The 24,328-nt window shown below is 41.0% G+C and overlaps 2 protein-coding genes across 5 annotated transcripts in view; one reads left to right on the plus strand and one right to left on the minus strand.

Moving 5' to 3' along the window:
- The window catches only part of PTGR1 (prostaglandin reductase 1), a 213,155-nt gene that overhangs the window by 88,967 nt on the left and 99,860 nt on the right, over positions 1 to 24,328 (plus strand). The window lies entirely within an intron of this gene.
- On the minus strand, positions 1,464 to 24,120 carry SMC2 (structural maintenance of chromosomes 2). Of its 4 annotated transcripts, none has more exons than XM_081893830.1 (25): positions 23,993 to 24,120; positions 21,707 to 21,919; positions 20,482 to 20,631; positions 20,191 to 20,313; positions 19,577 to 19,615; positions 19,368 to 19,478; positions 19,052 to 19,096; positions 18,167 to 18,400; positions 16,157 to 16,306; positions 15,352 to 15,585; positions 14,151 to 14,310; positions 13,499 to 13,616; positions 12,243 to 12,381; positions 11,712 to 11,831; positions 10,482 to 10,686; positions 9,885 to 10,020; positions 9,041 to 9,165; positions 8,383 to 8,576; positions 7,871 to 8,014; positions 7,353 to 7,547; positions 6,690 to 6,890; positions 5,648 to 5,764; positions 5,216 to 5,376; positions 2,907 to 3,054; positions 1,464 to 2,335 (listed from the first exon to the last, which is right to left on the minus strand). In XM_081893830.1, exons 2-25 carry the CDS (start codon positions 21,872 to 21,874, stop codon positions 2,141 to 2,143), a joined length of 3,612 nt encoding a protein of 1,203 aa, XP_081749956.1. In that variant the 5' UTR covers positions 21,875 to 21,919; positions 23,993 to 24,120; the 3' UTR covers positions 1,464 to 2,140. The 4 variants fall into 4 exon arrangements, with proteins under 4 accessions (XP_081749956.1, XP_081749958.1, XP_081749957.1 ...); XM_081893832.1 differs by lacking the exon at positions 23,993 to 24,120 and adding an exon at positions 23,926 to 23,946; XM_081893831.1 differs by lacking the exon at positions 23,993 to 24,120 and adding an exon at positions 23,757 to 23,851.

Genomic DNA, 24,328 nt, shown 5'->3' on the forward strand with positions numbered 1-24,328 from the left:
CCTATTATTTGTCAAAAATGCAAGTCTTTCTACAGCCTGTAGCGCATGGGTAGGGAACCTCAGGTTCGGGGACTGTGTGTGGCCCTCCAGGTCTCTCTAACCGGCCCTTAGCACTCTCCCCAGGCCAGACCCTTCACTGGTCATGATTTCTACCAAAAATGTTTCCACCTGGCTGGGATGCAACCTTGAACTTTGATAGTGCCTTTTGAACAATGGCAACTCATGCATTCCATGCCCTGTCCCCTTTTGCCTCTAGCTTTGCCCCCCCCCCCCCCCCGTTGGAAATGTGGCCGCCTGCTCCTGCTGCAGCATAACCCCATGGTGTGGCTACATTTTGATGCATTGGAAAGCAGCACAATGCCTGTGAAGATGCACATCATATTCCCCTTTACTGGTCCATTTAAAAAGCACTGTGGCGCTGTACCAACCCACATTTTTAAGATGCTTCAAAGTGCCATCATGTTCCTGCACGCGAGTATAGAAAGGCCAGCCAAAAAGAGATGAACAAAACCCAGGCTTGCTCTTTTCAGCTACAGCCACTGCTATATTAAGATCGCCCTCTGCTGCTCAGCCCAGGTCTATATTCACATTACAAAGTGATTTAAAAGACTCCCCCCCCACCTCCTCTTGGCCTGCAGGAAGACAGAAAAAGACAAACTGAGTTTTGCCAAACAAAAACATCTAACAGTGCCACATAACCTGAGGATCACGTCAAAAAGAGTGGTTTAACAGACTACTTTAATTTCAAACCATGCCAAGATACCTAAACCCAGAGTCGTCCTCTCACCTTTATAGTTAGAAACTGAATTGTCAAGTTCGAAGGGACCTCAAGGATCATCTAACCCAATTCCCAAATGTACATACTGTACCGCCTTCTACATATTTGAGGTGAGCTAAGGTTTTTCTGTGAAGGACTATGAACTGTGCAAGGAACACCCTCCTCAGAGACAGACAATGATTCAAATGAAAGACTGTTAGGATTTGCACGCATTACCCAATACTGAGCATCTCATTTTCTGGATGGATCATTCTATTGCCAGTTATATGCTGGCGAAATGCCCGTTTTGGTGCCAGGTCAGATTGCTGTGGGAGAGCATGTTTCTACAGGGATCCCTGTGGGGTGCAGTTCACCTCTGAGTGCCAGGTACACAGAGACACATGATGCACGCTTGCAAAAACCATTAGTAAGGCCAGGCCAGAGAGAATAGAAAGGCAGTTCATCCTCCCTGTACAACTAGGATTAGAGAAGGAATCAGTTTTAAATGCATCTAACACCAGAATTTGGCAGTTCCAGCCCAACTGAACTTTACTGTCTTCCGATTGCCTCCTTATGTCTAAGACACCTGCCCATTATGGTAGATTTTTTTTAAAAACAACCTTGCTAATCATATGCAAAATAATATGCTAAGTCTGCTTTACCAATTTCTGTGGTCAACTCAGAAGCAATGAGCAGAAAGAGACCATTGTGTTCCAACTGGTTTATTAAATCAAAGATGAACATTTCATTAACTATACAAAAAGAAAGTGGGATAGCAAGAGTTAAGCATTGTTTGAGCAGTAAGTGTTACAGACAATCTTTTATGTCATTCTTACCCTCCCTCTTTCTCACTCTTGGTCAAAGAGTGTTGTAGGGGTAGTCAACCTGGTGCCCTCCAGAGCTTATCAGACTCCCATCAGTTCCCAGTCTGCATGACTAATGGTCAGGAATTACAGGAGTCCTTTAACCTCTGAAGTGACCCATGTTGGCTCCTCCTGCTCTGTTGAATAATTTGATCATCAAACAGACAGGTAAGTTCAGTTTCAAAGCACAGAGTTTACTGTATCGGAAATGCAAACAAATTATTTACTCAGTGCTTAAAAGGTATATATACTAGCCCACAACAGGAGAATAGAAGTAATAAATATTTACAAAATTTTGAATTTAAATGAAAAATAATGATGCACTACTAGATTTTACTACCATTTAAAGCTGCCTCAAATTGGTGAACTGCCATGATAGGAGTTCAGAAATATAAACATAAAACTGAGCCAAAGCCAGCAGTTTAGCAGCTGCAAAAAGTAGCTTAAATTCCATCCAAAAAATATGAAATATCATCACCACTAGGTACAAGACAGGGTTGTATAATATAATCATATAGTTTCAAACGGGAATAGATGTTGTCAGACAGCTGCCTCTGCTCTTTGACGCTTCCTTTTTGTCTTTTCCCCTCTTGGCTGTGCCGCTATTTGGAGCCTGAGTATACCGTGCCACAGTGGAAATGCCGTCCACAAACTTCGTCTTGTAGAGCACATTTGCATTGTTGAACATACCATCCTTCAGCGATACCACAATGAACTAGGAACCGAAAAAGCATATAGTTAAGCATACGTTTGAAACAGTTAACTTCCTTTTGTAATATGAAATGAAGTTATCGGTGGAATGCAACAGTGTCTAACTGCAGTCCTCTCATGAACCACAGCTAAAATCTGCCCAAGCGCTATTGTTCAGCCCGGACACTGAAGCCAAGTTCTGAGGACCTCCTGGCAGTTCCCTCACTGCGAGAAGTGAAGCTACAGGGAACCAGGCAGAGGGCCTTCTCGGTGGTGGCACCTGCCCTGTGGATCACCCTTCCCAGATTTCAAGGAGATAAATAACTATACAACTTTTAGAAGACATCTGAAGGCAGCCCTGTTTAGGGAAGTTTTTAATGTTTGATGATTTATAGTGTTTTTAATATTCTGTGAGAATCTCCATTTATTCCTCTTACTTTTATAGAAAGAACGAGCAACTGAGACAGAAATGAACAAATGTACAGTACACCTGATAAGAGAACTGGAACCCTTCCAAGACCCAGAAGCATTTGTTCTTCTCATAATATACTCATAATACTCTGTGAATATTACACTCATTGTTACTAGCTTCTTACTTGGGAATGCCTGAAGTGGGTTCGAAGCATCTGTCCAATATTCTGGGTGTGTGACAGATCAAGGGCTGCATCTACCTCATCCAAGATGTAAATTGGAGCTGGCTTGAAGAGAAGCATGGCTAATATCAAAGATAAAGCCACAAGAGACCTGAAACGCAAAACAAAAATAGAGAACCAGACACACCCAGGTTTTATATGTGAATACCTGTATCCCTATTTTCAATAACGGACACCTTTTTTTAGGTTTCTGGAATAGAAGTACTTAATGAATACTTCACATACTTCTGTCTTTGAGAGTAATGCAAAGTGACACAGCTAGGTCTTGAAAATTTTGAGTTAAACAACATCATGTAAACCTCGTGCATAAACAGTTTAGACGCACCAAAGATTTAAATCTTGCTACATTTGTTTGTCACTGTACTAGAAGAATCTCAAAACAACTTAGCAAGATAAAATACAAATGAATAACATCAAAAAGATTCAAAACATTTTATGATATGTAATATCTAAAATACTCGTTCAGTAACACAATAAAGTCAGGCACAAAAGAGTATACCTGACCGAGTGAAAATGCCTTAAGCTGCTGTCAAAAAACTGAAATTGACAATACTTGGTATGCTTCATTGAGGAAAGCATTTCAGAGAAGGGGCCAAAACTGAAAGGGTCTGTTCCACATGCCCATCATGTGTACCTGCCTCAGGAGAAGCACACGGAGAAAGGGCCTCTGATGAAGACTGCAGGATTTGGGCAAGTTCATACGAGGAGAGGAAGCCCTTGAGGTATTGGGGTTCTGAGCTACATAATACTTTACTAGACAAAATCATTGCTTTGAACTGAACTCAGAAATTAACCGGTAGCCAGAGCAGTTGGACCAATTTTAATGAGTGCAGGTTATGCACTAACTGGTAAACAGCACGTAAGCATTAGTATGCATCCCATCTTCCCTGTCTCTCCAAATTAGGGAAGGAGAGTCAGCAGCCCTTGGACCACCTCACCACACCCACAAGGATTCCAAAGTGGACCTGTTCCCAAGAAAGTGAATATTCCCAAGGAACCTAATAATCAGGTGAGCTCATTTTGGGCTAGTCAAATTTGTCAGTTTGCTCCCTCCTCTGGCCAGTATTTTTCTCCAAAACCAAGTTCACGCACCACTCTGCATTCCCCATACTGTAGACACCAGAATAAAGAGCCTCGGAAATTGCAAACCACAGTATAGCTGAGGCCTGTACTTTCCCCATTGCTATACCTCTATAGATATTTCCTCACATATAAAACTATTTATTAGCTTAATGGAGGCCGAGCCCACAGTTGCGTTTTTAAACCTTCTGACAAGATTTCTCAGCAGCTATTTTAGTTTAGCTACCCAACTCCTATTGTTCTTTTATTATTTCCTATTGTTATGTGCTGATGTGGTTGCTTGAGAGCAAACAGGCAAGACTCCAACCTGTCTTTTCCAGGCTTTATTATCTGTACAAAACTATTTACAATGCAGAGCATCGCAAGTCCATGTCTGCTCAGTCGCTAGCAGAATCTGGGAGTGGGCGGTCCTTATACCTTCCCAAGCATAACAGTCGGGTGACCCCCCACCCTTCTCCTCCCCTCTCTGAGCGCAAACCCACTGCGTAGAGTGGGCGTTGGCAAAGGGGGACTTGCCTCCCCTCCTCTTTGCTCAAGCTCGGTGTTGAGGCTCTCCCTAGCATCTTCTGATCTCTGCGTCCCTTCCCCACTGGAGACGGGGCTTCCCTCCTCGCCAGAAGAACTGCTTCGCAAGATCTTCAGAGGCTCCCTGTAACACAACTGACCTTCCACATCTCGCCTCTGAGCTGATGGCAGTTCCCTGACACCTATTACAGTCATACCTCAGGTTACAGATGCTTCAGGTTGCACGTTTTCGGGTTATGGACATGCCGAAACCTGGAAGTACCAGAACGGGTTACTTCCGGGTTTCGGTGCTCGCACAAAAACACTAAATTGTGCTTTGCATATGTGCAGAAGCATCGAATCGCAACCTGCACATGTGCAGACATGGTACTGCGGGTTGCGAACATGCCTCCCACACGGATCACGTTCACAACCCGAGCGTCCACTGTATTAAGCACATCTCACCATTTTTTCACTGAACTCATGTTAACTTAACAAGGTCAGTATCCAGACTATTACACAGAACAATGTATCATAAAAAACAATGGATATCCCTGCGGTATAGGACAAGGATGGGAAAGGGACAGAAGGCAATTTAATGGTTGTCTTTGATTTTGTGCTACATTTGCGTTTATAAATATATATAAATATATATATATCACACTAACCTTTGGCCCCCACTTAATTCAGTTAAATTTTCCTTCCAGGTGTTCCCCAAAGCAACTTTGAACTCGAGACCATCTAGAACAGTTTGGCCTTCAGGAGGAGACAGCATAGCATTGGACCCAGGCAGAAGCGTTGAGAAAATTGAGCCAAAGTCTTTGTTTACCTGGGAAATTGAATGCAACCATCATATTTTTAGAATTTCTTTTGAGTTAAGACCGAGACATGAATCATGGCTTCCATTTCTAGCACACAGCAATTCCATAGGCAACAAAGGTCTTTTTTTGCCACTCATTTTGCTTGATGGGACTTTTGTGCATCTCAAGTAATAGTTAAATGGACAATGGATTTTGGTTAACCCATTAAAAAAAGACCCATTAAATTAAGTTTATTCTTGAGCCCATGGACAGAAGAGTTATCAAACTAAAGAGACCTACCTTCTGCCAGGCAACATTTAAAGCTTCATTTTTCTTCTGGTCAAGCTCCACAATTGTCGCAAGAATTTTAGACTTGTCATTCTCAACAATTCTTTTCTTCTTCATCAAATCATTGTACTAGAAACAGACAAGATTGAAAATCATGTGACTTGGCATGGGGCAGATTAGGTTGTAGAACTTGCAGTTTTCCTTGATTTTTAGTGTGTGTTTGAACAATTTCATAAAAGCAAGGTAAAGAAGGTGCTTGTAGGGTCAGGGACTTTAGTGCTTTGTGGAGTTGTCAGTATTTATTTGGCAGTGTGGAAGTATGAACCAATGATGCAGAAGCTTGATACTACACTGGTAGTTTGGAACAAAAAGCAGAATCCTTCTAATATATACCAGTAACAGCCTCTTTTGCCTGTACTGCCTTTTTTGCTGCCATTGGCTGACCTGCTCTGATGTCACAGAAGTTCTCTCTTAGCAGCGATGTCACAGCCCCTCTTGCCATTGGCTGCATTTTTCCGTACCATATGGGCTGGCCATTCTGGCACCAGGCACCTGAATGCTTAAGGCAGCTGGGTACAAACCTGCTAATAATTATAGCTCATTAACAGGAAGCCTATATGACTCCTTTAAGAATGTTATGGAGGACTTTTGTTTGAAGTACACAGAAAAACACTGAGCAGTATCCAACGAAAGCATTCCATCAGCGCAAGGATTTCTGCTTGCTCAATGGAAAACTCCTCTCTCTGCCCTTGACACTCTCCTCCGCTACATACCCTCTCAATTTACTCTAGGGGCTTTCTCAACTCTCTGGAGCAGATCTGGGGAGAGCGTGAGGCAGGAGCTGGACAAATGAAAATCATCGTGCTGACAGGACATGTTAAGTTAGATATTGCCCGCTTTCTGCATAGTCAGGCATCTAAAGCCATCCAGTTTGTTGTTCACTATCTAAACACGCTGCTTCCACATTAGGGTAGGGTAATGCAGGATATGGTACGGCTGTGTGCACAGTAACTGGGAGGTGGCGGGGGAAAGAGTGGAGTGGAAGCGACTTAACTCTTTCTTCTGCCTCTGTAAGCATGTTCATAGCTCTCATGTTGACATTCCTGCCCAACTTCTCTTTCTTTTCCTGCAATTTCTGAAGTCTCTGGCCAGCTTCTTTTGGATTGTTAGTTTTGAAATCGTAAGCTGTGTTTGGTTGGCCAAAAAGGTTTTTCTCTGAAGCTATCCATTCATAGTCATTCAGCATTTTGGCAACCTGTTAAAAACAAAAAAAGCAGTTTAGAACTTTTATAGAGTAATATTCATCTACCCCCCCCCAAAGGTTTCTATAACTCTTAGCACAGCAATTCCAAACTGTGTGATGTGGGAAGCCTCAAAATCTTCAAGTAGAAAACTTATTGGGTTCAGCGTTGATATTGTGTTTCATCTTTGGTATGAAAGTTTATCATGCAATGAGAGGAGGAAATCTGTTAGGGAAGCTTCTGTTTGGGATATTAATCTTGCATTTGCTAGTAGGATCACAATGTTTTTGCAGCCACATAGATAAAGGAAGCCAAGCAATGGTAATGGGAGATGAACAAGGAATGCACTCAGCAGTCATTACATCCCTTAGAATTCATCTCTGCCCACAGTATGCATATTTTAAATTCAAACACAGTTAAAAGTATCAGAAGTAGGGATCTTATTCACTGGTGAGGAAGTAGATATGTTAACATACCTTTGCAGAAGCATCAGAAGCCTCCTCCTTGTGTTTGCTGACATTGTGTTCCAGCTCCTTGATCTTAAGCTGTGCCTTGTTATTTTGTTCTTTATATTTCACAACCTCTGTAGATTTGGCTTTGATTTCTTTATCCTGGGCCATCACCACTGCTTTCTGCTTAGCCAGTTCCTCTTGAGCATTCTTTACGGATTCCTAAACAGCAAAGGAGACAATTATCTCCCCACACTGATTAAAATTAAATGTGGACTGGAAATATTTAAAGTAGTAAGTTTTAACGTATTAAAACTCAAAACAAAAAAAGCATTCACGATTTAAATCACCCTCAAGATGTGATTCAAGAGACAAAACGGAAAGCCAACAGAGGGACTTGGCAAGCACAAAAATGGGACTTGCCAGCATAGTATTTTAGGATACGCTGGAGTATTGACTCATCGGCCTCTCTTTTCTTAAAGCTTGAGAGTTCAAGAAGACATGTCAGGTTGCCTCTTTCATTACATCAGAATGACAAGACTTACCTTGTTTTTTGCTACCTCGGCTGAAATGACCTCAATCTGCTCTTGGAACAATTTTATAGCTTCATTCACCGCCTCAATCTGCTGCGTATAAGAGTTTTGTTCCCGTTTTAGCTCTTCAAGTTCCAATGCTAGAGCTTCAGCTTCCTGAACAAAGCAAGCAAACAAAAAAACAACAACACCCATTATGGCTGCAGTTCTTTGGGAGCAAGCCCCACTGAACGTAGTGGGACTTGCTCCTGCCAAAGCATTCATATTATCTGTGCTACACGGATAGCACTTGCTTGGTATTAATCTAATGAAATTATGCACACTAGACTCTCAAGGTGGGTTGGGCAAATGTTTCCCAAGGTTCTCCTGACGGTAGAAAGCTTTCCCACATCCAACTGTCTTCTAAGGACCACCTAAGTGCCTCCCCCACAAAGTTATTTAGTTTAGGAACAATCACAAGTTTCAGTTAATTTCAAGACTATTTAAATGTTTGGGCACCATTACACTGTTGTTAAAAGTTTTACCTGCTCTTTTTCTTTCATCTTTTTGCTGGAAGCATCAGCTTTTTTTTTGGCTCCATCAAGCTTCTGCTGGGCATTTTTCAACTCTTTCTCCCTTTCTGCTTCGGCATTTTTCATTTTGTTTTCCAGCACTTTGAGCTTTTCCTCTGCTTTTTCCTGAACCTCTTTTGTTTTCTTTAAAGTCTCCTCACTTTCCTCTGAAAAGGAAGAGGCTGCTGATCACAAACTTCTGGGCAGAAAGATTCTACAGCAATTCTGTTTGAAGCAAGAAATCCCCCCTCCCCCAAGGAAACAGAGCCCATCACGCCAGCCAAGCTCTCGCCGAAGCAATGCCAGTCCTGTGCCACTTTGTGAGGCTGGGATCTGATCTGAATGATTTGCCTGGCTACCACAGATGTCAAGCACCAGTGACTCAATGTAGAATGCACTTTGCAGAAAGCTACTGGAGATTAAAGAGGCTAATTCTCCTTTGGAGAAAGATAAACATTAACCACTGGCAAGAAATACAAAAAGTTACCAAATTACCACATTGACTTAATTTACCTTTTAAAATGATTATTATTTTTAAAAAGTCATTTCCCTTGCTAAGCAACCGGCTTGCAGACTCTAACCCAAAGTACATACAGCCAGTTAGAATACGCTATCACTGTTTTCTTCTCACCAATTGTATTTTTCAATGTATTCAATTCTTCCTGCTGTTTGTAATAGGAACTTTGCTGCAACTTGGTTTGCAATAGTTCTGCTTCTTCAGATTTGATCTCCCATTGCTGCTTCAGCTGACGATACCTTTAAAAAATTAAACATTTTACAAACAACAACCAGTGCTTCACCCAAGTATTTTATATTTATATAAAACCTTTATATAAAAGGTAAAGGTACCCCTGACCGTTAGGTCCAGTTGCGGACGACTCTGGGGTTGCACGCTCATCTCGCTCTATAGGCCAAGGGAGCCAGCGTTTGCCCACAGACAGCTTCTGGGTCAAGTGGCCAGCATGACTATGCCGCTTTTGGCGAACCAGAACCAGGCTTAGACCACAGAGCCACCTGCGTCCCCAAGTATTTTATATACAAGTATCTTTAAAAGCAATTGAACTGGATAGTAGCAATACTTTCTAATGATTTTTTATTTAACTGCATTTGCATCTTGGCTTTTCCTCCAAGGAACTCAAGGTAGTGTACACATTCCTGTCCCTCTCATTTTATCATATAACAAGCATAACAAATGTTTTGTGATAATTGTAATATTTCTGTAGTACAGATGTCACACAAAATTAGTCAACTGTGCTCTTTAATTGGTACGGAAGTAGCATTACTACAAGCCAGCTTGTACCAACTATCTGTAGAAGTTTAAGCTTCTATACATCGTTTTTTATTCACAGATTTTTATCTAGGGAAAAAGACCCAATTCTTCCCGTGAAATACATCATTATAAAACATTCATACTGCTTTAAGTGAGGCAAACTTCTTCAGGTTTCTATACAAAAGTAAGTACTGACAATACATACTTTTCAGCAGTCCCCTGCAGACTTTCTAATTCCTTTCCTATTGACTGCAATTCAGCCTCCTTTGCTTTCAATTCCTGTTGCACATCTTTTACTTCTTGAAGCTTGGACAAAACCGAAGCAGATTGTGGTCGTGCGCCTGGTTCATGAAAGAAGAAAGACGTAAACAGCTGCTTGAATGAAGACCAATGAATACATAAGCTACACAAGGACAATCCAGTCGCTCCACAGCTGTGTATGATGAATTCAATTGGATGAAAAGGGTTGCCTTTGGAATAATGTCAGGTGACACAAATGCTCTGTCTGCAGGGTGAAATTTGTTATGCTGCATCAAGTGATCCACATGTATTGTTAAAAATATTATTTATTACCTGCTCTTCACGCTCAAGTCCCAGGGCAAGTTACAACAATTAAAACACAATATTTAAAGCCAGGGTAAACTGTGTGTACAAACACATCTGTCCATTATAACAGAGGGATAAAACTAGAAATGCAGTCTTTAGCAAGCAAATAAATGAATCCAAATTCAGTATAGCCAAACAAAAAGAAAACAAAAAATCCGTTATAGCTGTGCAATATGAAATAAAATGCAGCAATTACCTCCACTCAGAGTGCCTTGAGGATCAAAGGTATCTCCGTCAAGGGTGACCGTTTTTGTCATTATCCTTTTGTCAAAGGTAACTCTCTTGGCATTGTCCATGTTATCGCAAACCAGCGTGCCTCCAAAAACATATTCCATTGCCTTTTGAATTTCAGATTCATATCCCACCAGACTAAGGGCCAGATGGACACTGTCTTCACCAACCTAACGTCCAAAAGAAAAAAGAATTAACACGGCAGAGAAAAAGAGAACAAATAGCACTAGAAACAGTGAGACTCAACGACTTGCTCTCCCCTATTCATTCAATCCAGAAGTGGGTCACCGGGGGGAAGAATCATTTTGCTAGCTTCCTGGTAGCTGGGTCATTGGTGCTAATGAGGAGGGAGGGAAACAAGGCAGCAGGGAGATTGGTGCCATGGAGAAGCAGCAGCAGAAGCAGCCTTATTGCAACTCTTATTGATGCATTTACACTGTGCAGAGCTGCCCACCACCTCACCTCTCCTGGGAAGCCAGTCTAGAAGCTCACGCCCCCCAGCTGTTTCTGTCTGAATGACTGTATAACAGATATATTGGTTGAATTGTGATGGTTGCCCTGTGATTTCTCACCAACCCACTGCTCAGACAGAGACCACCTACGACAGGGGTGTCCAAACCTTTTTCAAAGAGGGCCAGATTTGATAAAGTGAACATTCTTTTTTTTTTTTAAAGGATTTTCCCCCAAGAAATAAACTGCCACAGGGGCCAGATTAAACCGACCAGCAGGCCGGTTAGCAGGCCCTAACCCTAACCCCTATCCCAAAACAGATTTCAGACGTGCCTGACCTAAGAAGTCCAGAAGTCCGCAAAATAATCTAGCCCAAATTCACAGCCTATAAAAGAAGCATTTGGTATAAACAGTGGTACCTCGGTTTTCAAATGTAATCTGTTCCAGAAAACTGTTCTGAGTTCCAAAACATTAGAAAACCGAAAACTCAATACGGAGGTCGCGTGGCATGTTCAACTTCCGAGGCGTGTTCAAAATCCGAAGCATTTACTTCTGGGTTTATGGCATTCAGAAACCAAAATGTTCATTAATGGAAATGTACAAAAACTGAGGTACCATTGTATACAGAACATAGAAGTGTAAATCATATCATAAGAAAACTAATGAGCATGTAGTGTGTGTTATAAAGTGAAATAATTCACCAGTAGCATACTGGAAAATTCCGTAAAATTATTTAAGAACATACCAAGGTTTTAGCCGCTCTGATAGCTTCTTTCTCAACAAACCTCGCTGAAATTTTGTTCAGTGGAATAATGGTATAGCGACGCTTCAGTTCGCCCTTTTCTAGCAATTTTTTCCCAGTAAGCTAACAGAAGAAAACAAAAACAAAAAATTACACTTACATACTAACCCATTTAACTCATAGCTGGTGCTGAGTTAATAACAGATTGCAGCAGTAATAAATTACAACTTCTGAAAGGTAGAAAAGCTTTAATTTCTAACTCACACCTAGCTTATGTTTCAAACTGTATGAAGCTCACGTTAGACAAGCTCTAGTTGTTATTCTGAGTCTTAAGATATGAATTAGGCCATAAAATTTGTGAATGAGACAGACCCAATTTCAAACAGGTGCCTCATGCACCTGTTGAGTGCTAGGACTGGCAGCACTTTGCCATCTAGTGTATACCTGCTGCCACATCTAGGGTCTTTTGTGTAGAAAACCCCTTTAAAAAGCCTAGATCTTTTCTTTTAATTTATCCTACTGAGAAAAACATACCTCGGTGTCCACCACAACGTTGTAGAGTCGACCCCCAGCAACTACTTCTAGTGCTGTTGCTGTAGAGATATCTTTCACCGTAATCAGAGATGCAACAAGGCCTTTCACTTGATCTCTGTTCCAGTTCTTTTCTGGATCTCTTAAAATGAACAACAACCATCAGTCGTAATGTGGCTGCTGCTAAATATTATCAGTCAATTCAAATGTATTGCCTGAGAACAACATAAAGCTGGGGGGGGGGGGGAGGGGGAATGGCTGACTAGCTATCGATGCTCTGACTACAGAGATAATTATGCAATGATTTCCGATAGACAGGATGAATCCTGGCATCACACTCTCCCTTTGAAGATAGGGAGATTAATTGGCATGAACCTCACTTAGCTTTGAAAGCAGTTGTTCATCACATGGAGACAAAGAATTGTTATTGGATGTGGAGGAAGATCTCAGAGACTCTGCATAATAGTCCTTAAGACATCAGGTCAGCAAAACCTACCGTCTTTTTATTTTTTTTGAGATTGGAACTCATTACACCTGAGGTGATCTAATTGCCTATTAACACTCAGCCAATTTTTAATATTTTGAATAACCCTAATATACATAATGGGAAGATGGAGCATTGAAAGTCCTTTCCACTTCTTTCGTTTATATCTTTTTTATGATCTTTTAATGGTCTTTAGCTTTTGTCCATTTTTGTTTGTTTGAGTTTGTTTAGGTTGTATTTTGTTCTTTGATGTCCTCTATATTGGGTTGAGGAGGAAGGTAATGAAGGACTGATGAAGGACCCTGTGGGAGAGGCAGGGAAGGGAAGAACTCCCAGGGTGGGAGGCTAGAAGAAGAAATGGAAGCTCCCAGGTAAGAGCTGGGAAGATCCACCCCCCTTTTGTGGGTGGTAAGGATTAAGACTGACCGCTGATAGAGGGCTCTTTATTTTATTTTTTTTCCCTTTTCCCTCCTACCTTCTCTGCCCCCCCGTCTCTTCTTTTTTGTTTCTTCTCTTCTCTACCTTTATTTAGATTAGTTAATTTTTATTGTATGTTGAAAGCTTTTATTAAAAATTGAGATTTTAAAAAAAGGGAAAAGGGGGGGAAGGCATAATGCAATAAATGTGCTAGTAAAAGAAGTATATAATGTTTTTGACTAATTAATAGGTTCCAGACTGAAGCACTGCAATTCTATCTAAAATCAGAATATTTTTTCTCAGCTTCTATGTTTGAAAATAGGACTTTTTAATGGAAAAGATGAGTCTGTAGTTTTACCTGTACTCAAAGCGTAGGTTGGGGAACTTGCTCATTAACCTTTCATAGGACTCTCTCAAGCGGTTAACCATGCGGGACAACTCCCTTTGTTTTTCCAAGAGGGTCTCTTCTTTTTTCTCTAGAACCACCAAGAAATTAATAAAAGAAGAACCCAGTTTACATAACTTCAAAATGAAGCTGTTTAGGAGGAAATGCACAGCCCATATCAAACTAAAATAATACAACACCCGAAATGTGCTAAACTGGTAGGAGCATTGATTTAGGTGCCACAAATTACTAGGGGGGATTTTAAACATAGGCACAAGACGTAGGTGGCCCATGCCCCATTTGACTGCATTTTAAACTCATGGCACATGTTAGCATGTGCTAACGCATATGCATGACCATTAGCATGCCTGCACACTTCTATGTCTGGCTCACATCTTGTCCAACTTGGGCTGTTCACCAAAAGTCTGCTGGATAGCAGTTTCTTAAATACACACCTGTGCATGACAAGCAAAAGCCTTGTTGAATTTCACAAGCAATTCTGTGCTACCTCCTTTCTCAGTAGTATCCAGACATTAACTTCTAGATTCACACCTCCATAAATTGTTTCCTCATCCCTTCTACTCCCAACCGTTTTCGTCATTCAATCACCTAGTCCTAAGCTAACCTTCATAGTTGAGTTTCTTCATTTCATTTTCTAGTTTCTCTTTCTGCCTTTTGACAGCTTCAAAGGTGTCTTGATCTTTCTTGTAGCCAGCATCCATTTTCTTCACTTCAGCTTGTTTGGTCTTTAGCTCTTGTTGAGCATGTTTCAGCTTCATCTGAGCCTGCAAGGAAAATTCAAAAGTCTAAGAACCTTGCTTATACAGAAGCATTCTCTCGCCTTGCCATGAACATGAAGTTATTAGTAAGGCTTTTTACACTAGAACCACTAAATATAGGCTGCAAATGTACACAAACTTCATTCAGACACGTCAGTGAAGCTTACGGCCAAGACATATGCATGATTGGGCTGGAGTGTTTAGGATTTTTTCAATGTTTTATTTATTTATGACTACTTTTGTTATGCTTGTAATCAAGTGGTTTTTTTTAAAAAAATGTTGTAAGATGCCTTTAGCATGGTTTTAACTTTGGAAAGGTGGCATGCAAATAAAGTGATTGATTATAATCTGCTTAAAAAAGCAGTTGTTCCATTACATTGCTTTAACAAAAAATGTGATGGCAGGCCCAGAGTGAAGAATAGGGATAAGACAATATATTTTGCCTGATAAGGAGACTTTCTCCACAGTAGGATATGAAATATTTGTAACATTTAACATCACTATCATATAACCCTACATATGAGTAATATTGATAAATAGCTATCAAGAATTGAAAAATGCTAAAAGGCAGTAAGATAAAATAAAAATAAAAGAGGTACTTTTGCTTCTCTGTCTGCCATAGATCTAGTCAAATTATTTAGCATCTGCATTCCAGAATAGTATTTTCCAAAATGAGTTGGATTATAAAAGTGCTCGAAGTAGGAATTGGCTTTTAAGAAAAAGCCACCTCTGTCACTAGCAGAGGTGAATGCAGGAAGCTTGTTTATTGTTGCCTTTGCCTTCATAGGAAGTCACTGCCCTCCTAAGTTGCAATCCTACAGACGTTCATAACACAATATATTTGTCATTTTAAAGGCTAAGGCAGGTTTCCTCAACTTCGGCCCTCCAGATGTTTGGAGACTACAATTCCCATCATCCCTGACCACTGGTCCTGCTAGCCAGGGAACATGGGAGTTGTAGGCCAAAAAACATCTGGAGGGCTGAGGTTGAGGAAGCCTGGGCTAAGGATTCCCACGCTCTCCAAAAGATGCAAAGACAGATTCTTACTCGTTTTGCTTCTGTTTCTGCTTTGCTCATATCGTTTTTGCAAGCCATTATCTGTCCAGCAAAAGTAGCATCTTCCCCATCTTCATTGCTGGACAGACCAGCAGATACAGCATTGAAGTGCTGCTGTGCTGCAGTCAAAGCCTCCATCTCTTTATTATTTGCCTCCTGTAGAGCACTCAGTGCATCCGTGATCTTATTTACCTCTTTTTCCTTTGAGACTAAAGCTTTAGAGTCCTACAAGAAAATGTAAAATTGTATACAAATTGTAAGCACACAGAAGCCCACAAAAATTAGATGCAATTGACCAGAAAAAGTCCATCTGACTTTTTTTTTAAAGGCACTTACCCTTCCAAATCTACATCAGTCACATTTAATCTTACATGGCCTGGATCCGAAGAACTGCACAATTTGTCCACAAATTTTGGTAGAGCACCAAGGCAAAATTTGTGATTGACAAGACCCTGACCCCCATCTTCAAAGTACCCGCACATAAATCCTACTGGTTTCAATGGGGCATTGTAATTGTTCACAGGGCAACAGCCTTTTAAGGAAACAAATACAATTGAACATGTGCAGGATTGCACTGTTTGATTCCCAACCTAGTGCCCTGCCTCTGTGGGACACAATATCTGCAATCATGAAGCGGTCCCAGGTCCCTTATGTTACCTTTACAAACGCTAAGATATATTTCTATGACACAAGTACTTGTAGAAGTACATAATGCATATTACCAAAATGTACGAGAGTGAACATTAAGGGGAAAGAGAAGACAAGAGTGTATAATTTAACAGCGTTCTTTGCTTACCTCTTCCATGCATTTAACCAGCCCTTTACGCTTTTCTTCTTCACTTTGCAAGTTTTGCTTTTTGATGTCAAGCGTGCTCTGCACTTTAGTATCTGTTCTCTGAACTTCTGCAAGAGCTTCTTCTAGTGAATGGAGAACACCACTAAATTCCTGCAAATATTTTAAAGTATCAATCGTTAACTTATGTGTTTTGTGTATTTGCAAGTGTGCTGAGAAGAGGCAAAATGGTTCTTTGTTAAGGATCTCTGAAGCAAATGCAGACCACCAGTGGAGAAAGGCTGAATTTTATGAAGCAAAATGGCTTCACATGCACACAAGGGTACAGAACTCCTCCAGCGATTAAACAATTCCTCCTTTGCACAATAGACAAGCAAACAATAATCAAGCCTTAACATAGAATACTAATCAAACAACCAATAACTCCTTGCTTTTTACCAGGCAAAATACCAGATGACAGAATCCCCACTTCCTGCTATAGGGAGCCCCAGCGGTAGTAGAGTAGGTAAATAAATATGGGGAAAGCAAAATGTCACTTAGAAAAGGATCTGAATTATTTTCCTTGAAGCTTGAATTTGTTTTATTCTGGATTGTTTTATTTGATGTTTTAATGTGTTGTAAACCGCTTTGAATTTTTTCCCCCTTTAAAATATGTGGTATAAAAATGAAATGAAAAATAATTTTCACAGGAAAAAAAAAAGAAGAAAAAAAGAGGTGTACCTAGACATTCCCTTGTGGTAACCATAACCTAGGTTTAAGGTACCATTTGGTGATTAGCTTATACAGTGGTACCTCGGGTTAAGTACTTAATTCATTCCGGAGGTCCGTTCTTAACCTGAAACTGTTCTTAACCCGAAGCACCACTTTAGCTAATGGGGCCTCCTGCTGCCGCCGCGCAATTTCTGTTCTCATCCTGAAGCAAAGTTCTTAACCTGAAGCACTATTTCTGGGTTAGCGGAGTCTGTAACCTGAAGCGTATGTAACCTGAGGTACCACTGTATATCTGAGTTTCTAACACTGGATCTCGGTCCAGACAGCGATGCAAGACCTGCAACAGTGTAGGTCTGCTTCAAAGCTCCCCCTTCCTTGCTCAAGCTCTATGGTTTTTCTGCTCCATGCAGGAGACACTTAATGACTCAGCTACCTGTACCTGACATGATTATATAACTACCTTCACCTGGGTCTGGGAATCCCATGATCTAGGCCAGCAATCAACCCATAGCTGGGCCATCTCCAAGAATAGGAGTGTTTCTGCAAGCACTTAAGTCAGCATTAAATGAAGGGTTAATTGCACAAGGCCACCTACACCTCCTCTCCTTGATTACAATTCTTCCGCATTTCCGCAATCTCTTTTTAGAAAGTTCATCTGGTATGGATAGTAGATATAATGTCAGAAAGTAGAAAGGAATGGGAAAGTAATAGGCTGTGTCAGCAACTTTTATTCTTAGAGGGCTATCAAATTTTAAAAAATGTATTATTTGATACGAACAGCTTTGCTTGGTGAATATCTCTGTACCAACTGTGCTATAAACAAGTGCATACTTTGCTGTATACAAATGGTTCCATTTATAGCCAAACAGTGTTCACAGCATCATGCTTTAGGACAGGATTTGCTGAAGAAATTGTCAGCTTCAACTTCCAAAATTATCTTCTATGTCTCCTGTAAGCACCAAGACTATAAAAAGGTTTCTTATCTTGATACCCTCTTGCCTCAAATTCAACCATCCAATTTCTTTAATCCCAGTTATCTAAGATACCTTCAGTGGAAAGGCCATCAGGGAACTCATACCAAAGCTCTACTTCTGATGTACAACACCTGAGTTATTCAGCTAACCAAATAGTGCAGGTTTCTTATCAAGTGTTACGCCTTTAAATGTAATTTCCAAGTGATATGGAAATGGTCAATATAATGTACTTCACATGTTGGAATTCTCTGTTTAATCCAGACACAAAAAAACTTTTTAAAAATGTGCTTAATATAAGAAATAATGGCAGCAGTTTAGTTGGTCTTACTTTATCCCTTTTCTTTTCCATTTCGGCTATTTCTGCGCCAAGTTCCTTCACTTTCTTCTCATTCTCAACCATCTCTTCCTGGACTTTTACAATGTTCCCTTCCATTTCCTTTAGCACATCACCAGCACGTGCCTTGGTTTCTTCAGCCAACACAAACTGATATGCAACGTACAGATGACTCAGGTGTTCAATCTCTCTCATGACCTTTTGGTATTCCAAGTAGGAGGATCGTTCCTGGAAAGGACAAGCAGAAATATAAGCCATAACCAGAAATAACAGCTATGATGAAACAGCGTAATTAGATGGCCAACACATTTATTTAAACAGAAGTTCTATTTTTTTAAAAAACCTACAAATTACTGGATTCCAAGAATATATTTCTGCAATGTATATTGAGAATGTAAGAATTTCAGAAGAAAACTAGAAAAATGAAGCACATTCACTAAAACAATTATGAATAGTAAGAAAGTGATGCAGTTTGCAAACTAGTTCATGTCAAGGAAAGGTCTACAATATCGTCTCATTTCCAGGCCTCATTTCCCCGCAACAGGGTGCACTCCTGTTGTTTGGTCTCAGCTTCTGCCAACCTAGCAGTTCAAAAGCATGTCAAACTGCAAGTAAATAAATAGGTACCGTTCTGGCGGGAAGGTAAATGGCATTTCTGTGCGCTGCTCTGGTTTTGCCAGAAGTGGCTTAATCATGCTAGCCACATGACCCGGAAAAACTGTCTGTTTACGAACTCCAGCTCCCTTGGCCAGTAAAGGGGGATGAGCGCCGCAACCCCAGAGTTGTTCACGGCTGGACGTAACTGTCAGGGGTCCTTTACCTTTAAACATGCCTTGCTTTGCAATGTAAAACATTTTTTTCATTTTAAACGGGAAATACCTCTTTCAGTTTCTGCAAGGTGGGTGTGATTTCTTCCTCCAAAATCTGTGAACAAAGTACAGAATGAAAAATTTTGAATTTTCCAAATGCTCCCACCATACTTTCAGCGGATGGGACATCTGCAATGGACTTTGAAAAATTAAATTAAAAAGAGTAAATAAAACCAAATTGGTCATTAAGGAAAGAGACAGACAGGACCAGAGTCAAAGCTCATTTCATTCCTCTTAATCTACGCCTTGAGAAACTTTAGCAGCCATCCATATCTGAAAAGCAAACTTCCCAAAATAAATAAAAATCTATTATAAAAATCTAGTACCGTGCAAATTTCTTTAAGTTTTGCCTCTTTTTTCTCAATGGTTTTCTGGGCAGCTATTTTCTTGCATTCATACATCCTAGTGCCAGCTGCTTCTTCAATCATAGCCAAAATCTAGAACAAAAAACTGTTATTGCAATCTCAGGCTAAATAAAGAATCAATTCCAAAATGAATGAAGGAAACACTAATGAAAAAGCTCCAGCATTCTTACCTCTGGAGGCTTCATATTCAGAACTTTGGTAATCCGTCCCTAATACAGAATGAAAATCAGTCAGTAACATCTCATGTAATTTTAAGATATCATTTTTATTACTTATTAGCATCAAGATACATAGCAGACTTTTAGCAGATTTCAGGGAAGTGGAGGTGGAATGCACAAAGTTACAGGCAAGAATAGTATTCTGAACCAAGCAGGGTCATCATCAGTCCTTACAAGAATTAAGAGCTGGAAAGATTGAGAGTCCCTGGCAGAGGACACATCAATTCATTAACTGGTTGATTCCATAACTATTTTGCATTATTTTAATTCTACCTTTAATGTATCAGCTGTTTTTTGTGTTAACTGGGGCCTTTACTGTTTCTATTGTATATTGCCTTGAGACAACTGTGTAAAAGGTGATTAATCACAATAATAATAATAAAACATGCAGCCCAGAGAGGACTTCCTCAGAATCTGCAAGATCCCATTCCATTTTTTAAAAACAGCTGGAGATCTGCTGGATCCTAATTATACTCATCCCAACAGATCTAGCTTAGTTCCTGCCTGCTAAAAAAACCAACACAATAAGAAGGAAAGTGATTATATTTATAACAATATATGCTTACCTGCATAATAAGAAAGTGAGGATTATTGACATTCAGTCCAACAGAGCAGAAGAGATCTTGTACTCGAGCATTACTTGCATTCACACCATTGATTAGATATTTATTTCTGCCTCCAATCACCACCTTGAGAAGAAACAAGGGTTCATTATGTACCAAAGCATAATTTTCCTTCCTGTCTGATGCTACAGTATTCAAGCATCTAGACAGCTTGGCATGTGCAGCTACATATGCCAAAAACAAATAAACAAAGGATTTCAGAATATACCTTTACAGAGCCTAACTATTGCTCACCTGCCTTGTTACTGTAATCTCATCATGAATCTCAAACCCGAATGGACTCTGCTTCTTGTCAAAATTATCAAAAGTGATTGATACTGTAGCCTTGGTAATCCCAGCTTGGCCATTTTTGTAAACCAGATCTTGCAAGTTAGAAGCTCGCACCTGAAAAACATTAAAAGGGCAGTAATTTTCAATTGAAAGCAATAGTGCATGCTTAGGCTATAGGGTTGTGTCTAAAACACTTAGTTGGAAGTTAACTGCTTGGGCCATCATTCACAATGTTTATACAAGATTGAGGAGAGAAATACACTTAAAAAAAAATAAAAAAATCAATCTTATGATGAAATTTGTGGGAAGTTTTATATATAGCTCAAAAAAAGTCTATAAAATGGTTTAGCAGTGCATGTTGGATAATTACAATGAGTATTTGTCCTAACTCCCACAGTAAATTGGAATACAAAAAAACACATGTGACTGGAAATTATGTCTATTGGTGCTGTAGTTTTACTGAAGAATCCAGCCAATATCTGTATAGTTTTAAGTGAGTGATCCACAAACAACCTGAACTGCCACAAGTGCAAATTAGAATTGAGTTTTGGGTTCTATCTCAAACAGTTCATAGGCAAACATACAGGACAAGTTTCAGTAAGTGCTGCTGCCAGAATGGACTTGTACCCCTAGCTAGTCATAATTAAGAGCAGTACAAAATTCTATGTTTAGTTATACATGGAGTAAAGACAGGTTAAGGACCAAATACCCTGCCTGTTTTTGTTTTCCTTCAGAATGCACTGACAGTGGGCAGGGTTGTAGTTTAGTAACAGAGCATCTGCTTTGCATGTAGAAGGTCCAAGAGTTGAATCCCCAGAGTGGGCTGGAAGAGATTCCCTGCCTGAAATTCTGTACTCAGTGTATGCCGAGTCATCACCATTCCACCACAGTAAAATAGGCAATTATTTGTTTAGTTTTCCTCTAATCAGAAGGGGATGACAGAGGACGAGATGGTTGGATAGTGTTCTCGAAGCTACAAACATGAGTCTGACTAAACTGCAGGAAGCAGTGGAAGACAGGAGTGCCTGGCGTGCTCTGGTCCATGGGGTCACGAAGAGTCACACACGACTAAACAACAACAATCAGAAGAATGTGTAATATTCTAGCATTTGTTACAAAAACTTTAAGCTCACCAAAGAACAAGGAATGGAAATATTGATGCCAGTAGATGTCTAAGGCATATACTCACCTGTGATAGATTGGTAATGCCCAATAAGAAACAGATGGAGTCCAGGATGTTTGATTTGCCACTTCCATTTAAGCCAGTAATAGCATTGAACAATGGGTCAAAGTCATTCACTTCTGTCCGTTGAGCGTAAGACTTAAACCCCTCGAGCACAATTGATTTTATGTACATTTTGATTGCTCTGCCTGGAGATTCCAAGCAAACCTACTGTTTAACCTGTGAAAGAAAGCATTTGATTCATAATTGTATTTTGAGTCATAATTCTGTGAGTTACAAACATGCATACTTCATGGATCCTACCCCGATGCTCAGAAATCTGAAGTAACAGTGAATTCTAATCGGCTTCAGTATTTTAACTTTCTGTATATTTCCAATTTTTCTTTAATTTATTGTTTTTACCTTTTTGTAAACAGCTTGAAGGCTTTTCACAATCAAGCAGTGTATAAATTTTATGAAATAAAGTAAGAATCTATTGGGCACAATGCAGCAAGTGACAAGCATGAGATGGCAAGCATTGCAATCACACTGGGACTTAACTTTACAGTAATGTTGCACAGGAGAAAGCAACACACACTGCAACTAATTTGAGATTTATGCAGCAAGGTCGGTTTCCCTGCCTTTCAAAAAGCATTTTTACGTTGCTCTCTACGTACTAGAGAGCAGGGTAGGGACATCCTCAGAGGATGCTCATTATCCAATAGGTTTCCTTGCAGCTGAGCCACCTCAGGGATTATTGTTTTGCTGTTTTGATTTACTTATTTGTATCCTGTATTTTATTCTGTGAACTGCCCTGAGATCTTATGAAGGGTGGTATATAAATCTAATAAATACGACAATAACATTTAATGAAGCTGTCACCTGTGCAGAAGCTGCACCACAGGTTCCAAGTCAGACCGAAGCCGGTTTGAGGTGAAATGCCTCAAACAGCTGCCTATCACAGGAAACTGTGGGCCTATGGATCGTTGCCATGTGTACTCAAGCCCCAAGTGCCGCAATTCAAGAGAAATCATTTTTGTTCTGCGCCGAGGTGTCGCAGATCTGCTGGTGCTTTGCCGCATTTCATGGGTGTTTGGGTTCTCAGGCAGACGTTCTCATCCCATAGAATCAGAGAGTTGGAAGGGATCCTGAGGATCATCTAGTCCAACCCCCTCCAGTGCAGGAATATGCAGCTGTCCCATCCAAGGACAGAACCTGCAACCTTGGCGTTGTCAGCGCAACGCTCCAACCAAGCTACCCACCTTTGGAGCGATGCTACACGCTCTTTCTCTATCTTAGGTGTGCTTAGGATTGCAGCTTTAATCCAAGCAACAGAGGTGGCACTCATAAATGAGAGCCAACCAGACATGCCACTGTAGCCAGGATATTTTTTTTGGGGGGGGGCAGCATGGGCGTAGCCAGGATTTATTATTTGTAGGGACAACATTGATGTAGCCAGGAGTTATTATTTGGGGGTGGCAGCTCTGAAACTTCCAGGTATACGGCTGTGTGTATATAAATTCAATAAGTACTACTAATAATGTAGTCAGGGGTTATTATGGGGGGGGGGGGCAACATGGGTGCAGCCAGGAGTCGTCATTGTGCGGGGGAGGAAGCAGCCCTGAGACTTTCATGTATAGGGCGGTATATAAATCCAATAAGAATAAGAATAATGTAGCCAGAATTTATTGGGGGGCAGCATAGATATAGCCAGGATTTATTTTGGGGGACAGGATGGGCGTAGCCAGGACCTATTATTTGGGGTAGCAGCATGGGCATAGCCAGAATCTATTTGTGGATGGATGTAGCCAGGATTTATTTTGGGGGGCAGAATGGGCATAGTCAGGATTTATTTTGGGGGGGGGGCAGGATGGGCGTAGCCAGGACTTTCTTTGGGTGGGCAGAACCTCAGGTTTGTATTGATTTTGATTGGTTTGGGGGCCCTGCGCTACACCCTTGGGGGGGGGGACACACAGAACCGAGTTATTTGGGACAGAATTGGCCAGTTAGCTTTTTATTTATTTTTGTATTAAAGGGCTGCGCGCAGCAGGACAAATCCCCGGATCCGTTCCCTTACTTGGTTTACCAAGCAACTCTTTCACACGCCGGAGCGCCCTTCATAGACGCGCGTCACGAGGGTCGCCCGACACGGATGTCCCTCCGCAGTTCACACGACACAGGCGCGCGCGCGCGCAAACATGAGGCGGCCGTTTTCAAGTTGCGCTTATTATTATTACTACTGTTACACATTCGGCGTGAGGTAATCTCTCTGTGTTCCGGCTCCTCGGAAAGCAGAGGAGCCGCGAGTCTTACCTGAGGCGACGGCGGTTTCTTCCTCCCCTCGCTTGAATTTCGGCGCGAGCGCGGGGGTCCTTCCCCCTTCCGCCTCGCGAGACGTTCTTAGACAAAGCTGTCCAACTCGATGCCTGCTTTGTTTTGGTTTGTTTTTCCCCACCCCGGGAGACAACGGCGCAGGCGCTGTGAGCACAGCCCCACCCTCGCCGCTCGTGATTGGATGGAGGCGCCCGGGCGTTGGATATAAAAAAGCGCGGAAGCCCCGCCGCCGCTCATTTCTTGCTGCGGGGAGAAAGGGTGGAGCTTGGGTGCTGATGGGGTTTGAATAGCTTCTGCTAGGAAGCCAGAGCTGTA

This window comes from Podarcis melisellensis (assembly GCF_964234715.1).
Source record: "Podarcis melisellensis genome assembly, chromosome: 17".
Taxonomy (NCBI): Eukaryota; Metazoa; Chordata; class Lepidosauria; order Squamata; family Lacertidae; genus Podarcis; species Podarcis melisellensis.

Excerpts from the sequence above, each read along its gene's own strand:
- SMC2 (XM_081893830.1), bottom strand. The coding sequence starts at position 21,874 with ATGTACATAAAATCAATTGTGCTCGAGGGGTTTAAGTCTTACGCTCAA. Across the intron at positions 11,832-12,242 it reads ACGTTGTGGTGGACACCGAG|CTTACTGGGAAAAAATTGCT; the intron begins GTATGTTTTTCT and ends TTCTTCTGTTAG. Across the intron at positions 5,377-5,647 it reads TAAATGTTGCCTGGCAGAAG|GTAAACAAAGACTTTGGCTC; the intron begins GTAGGTCTCTTT and ends TCAATTTCCCAG.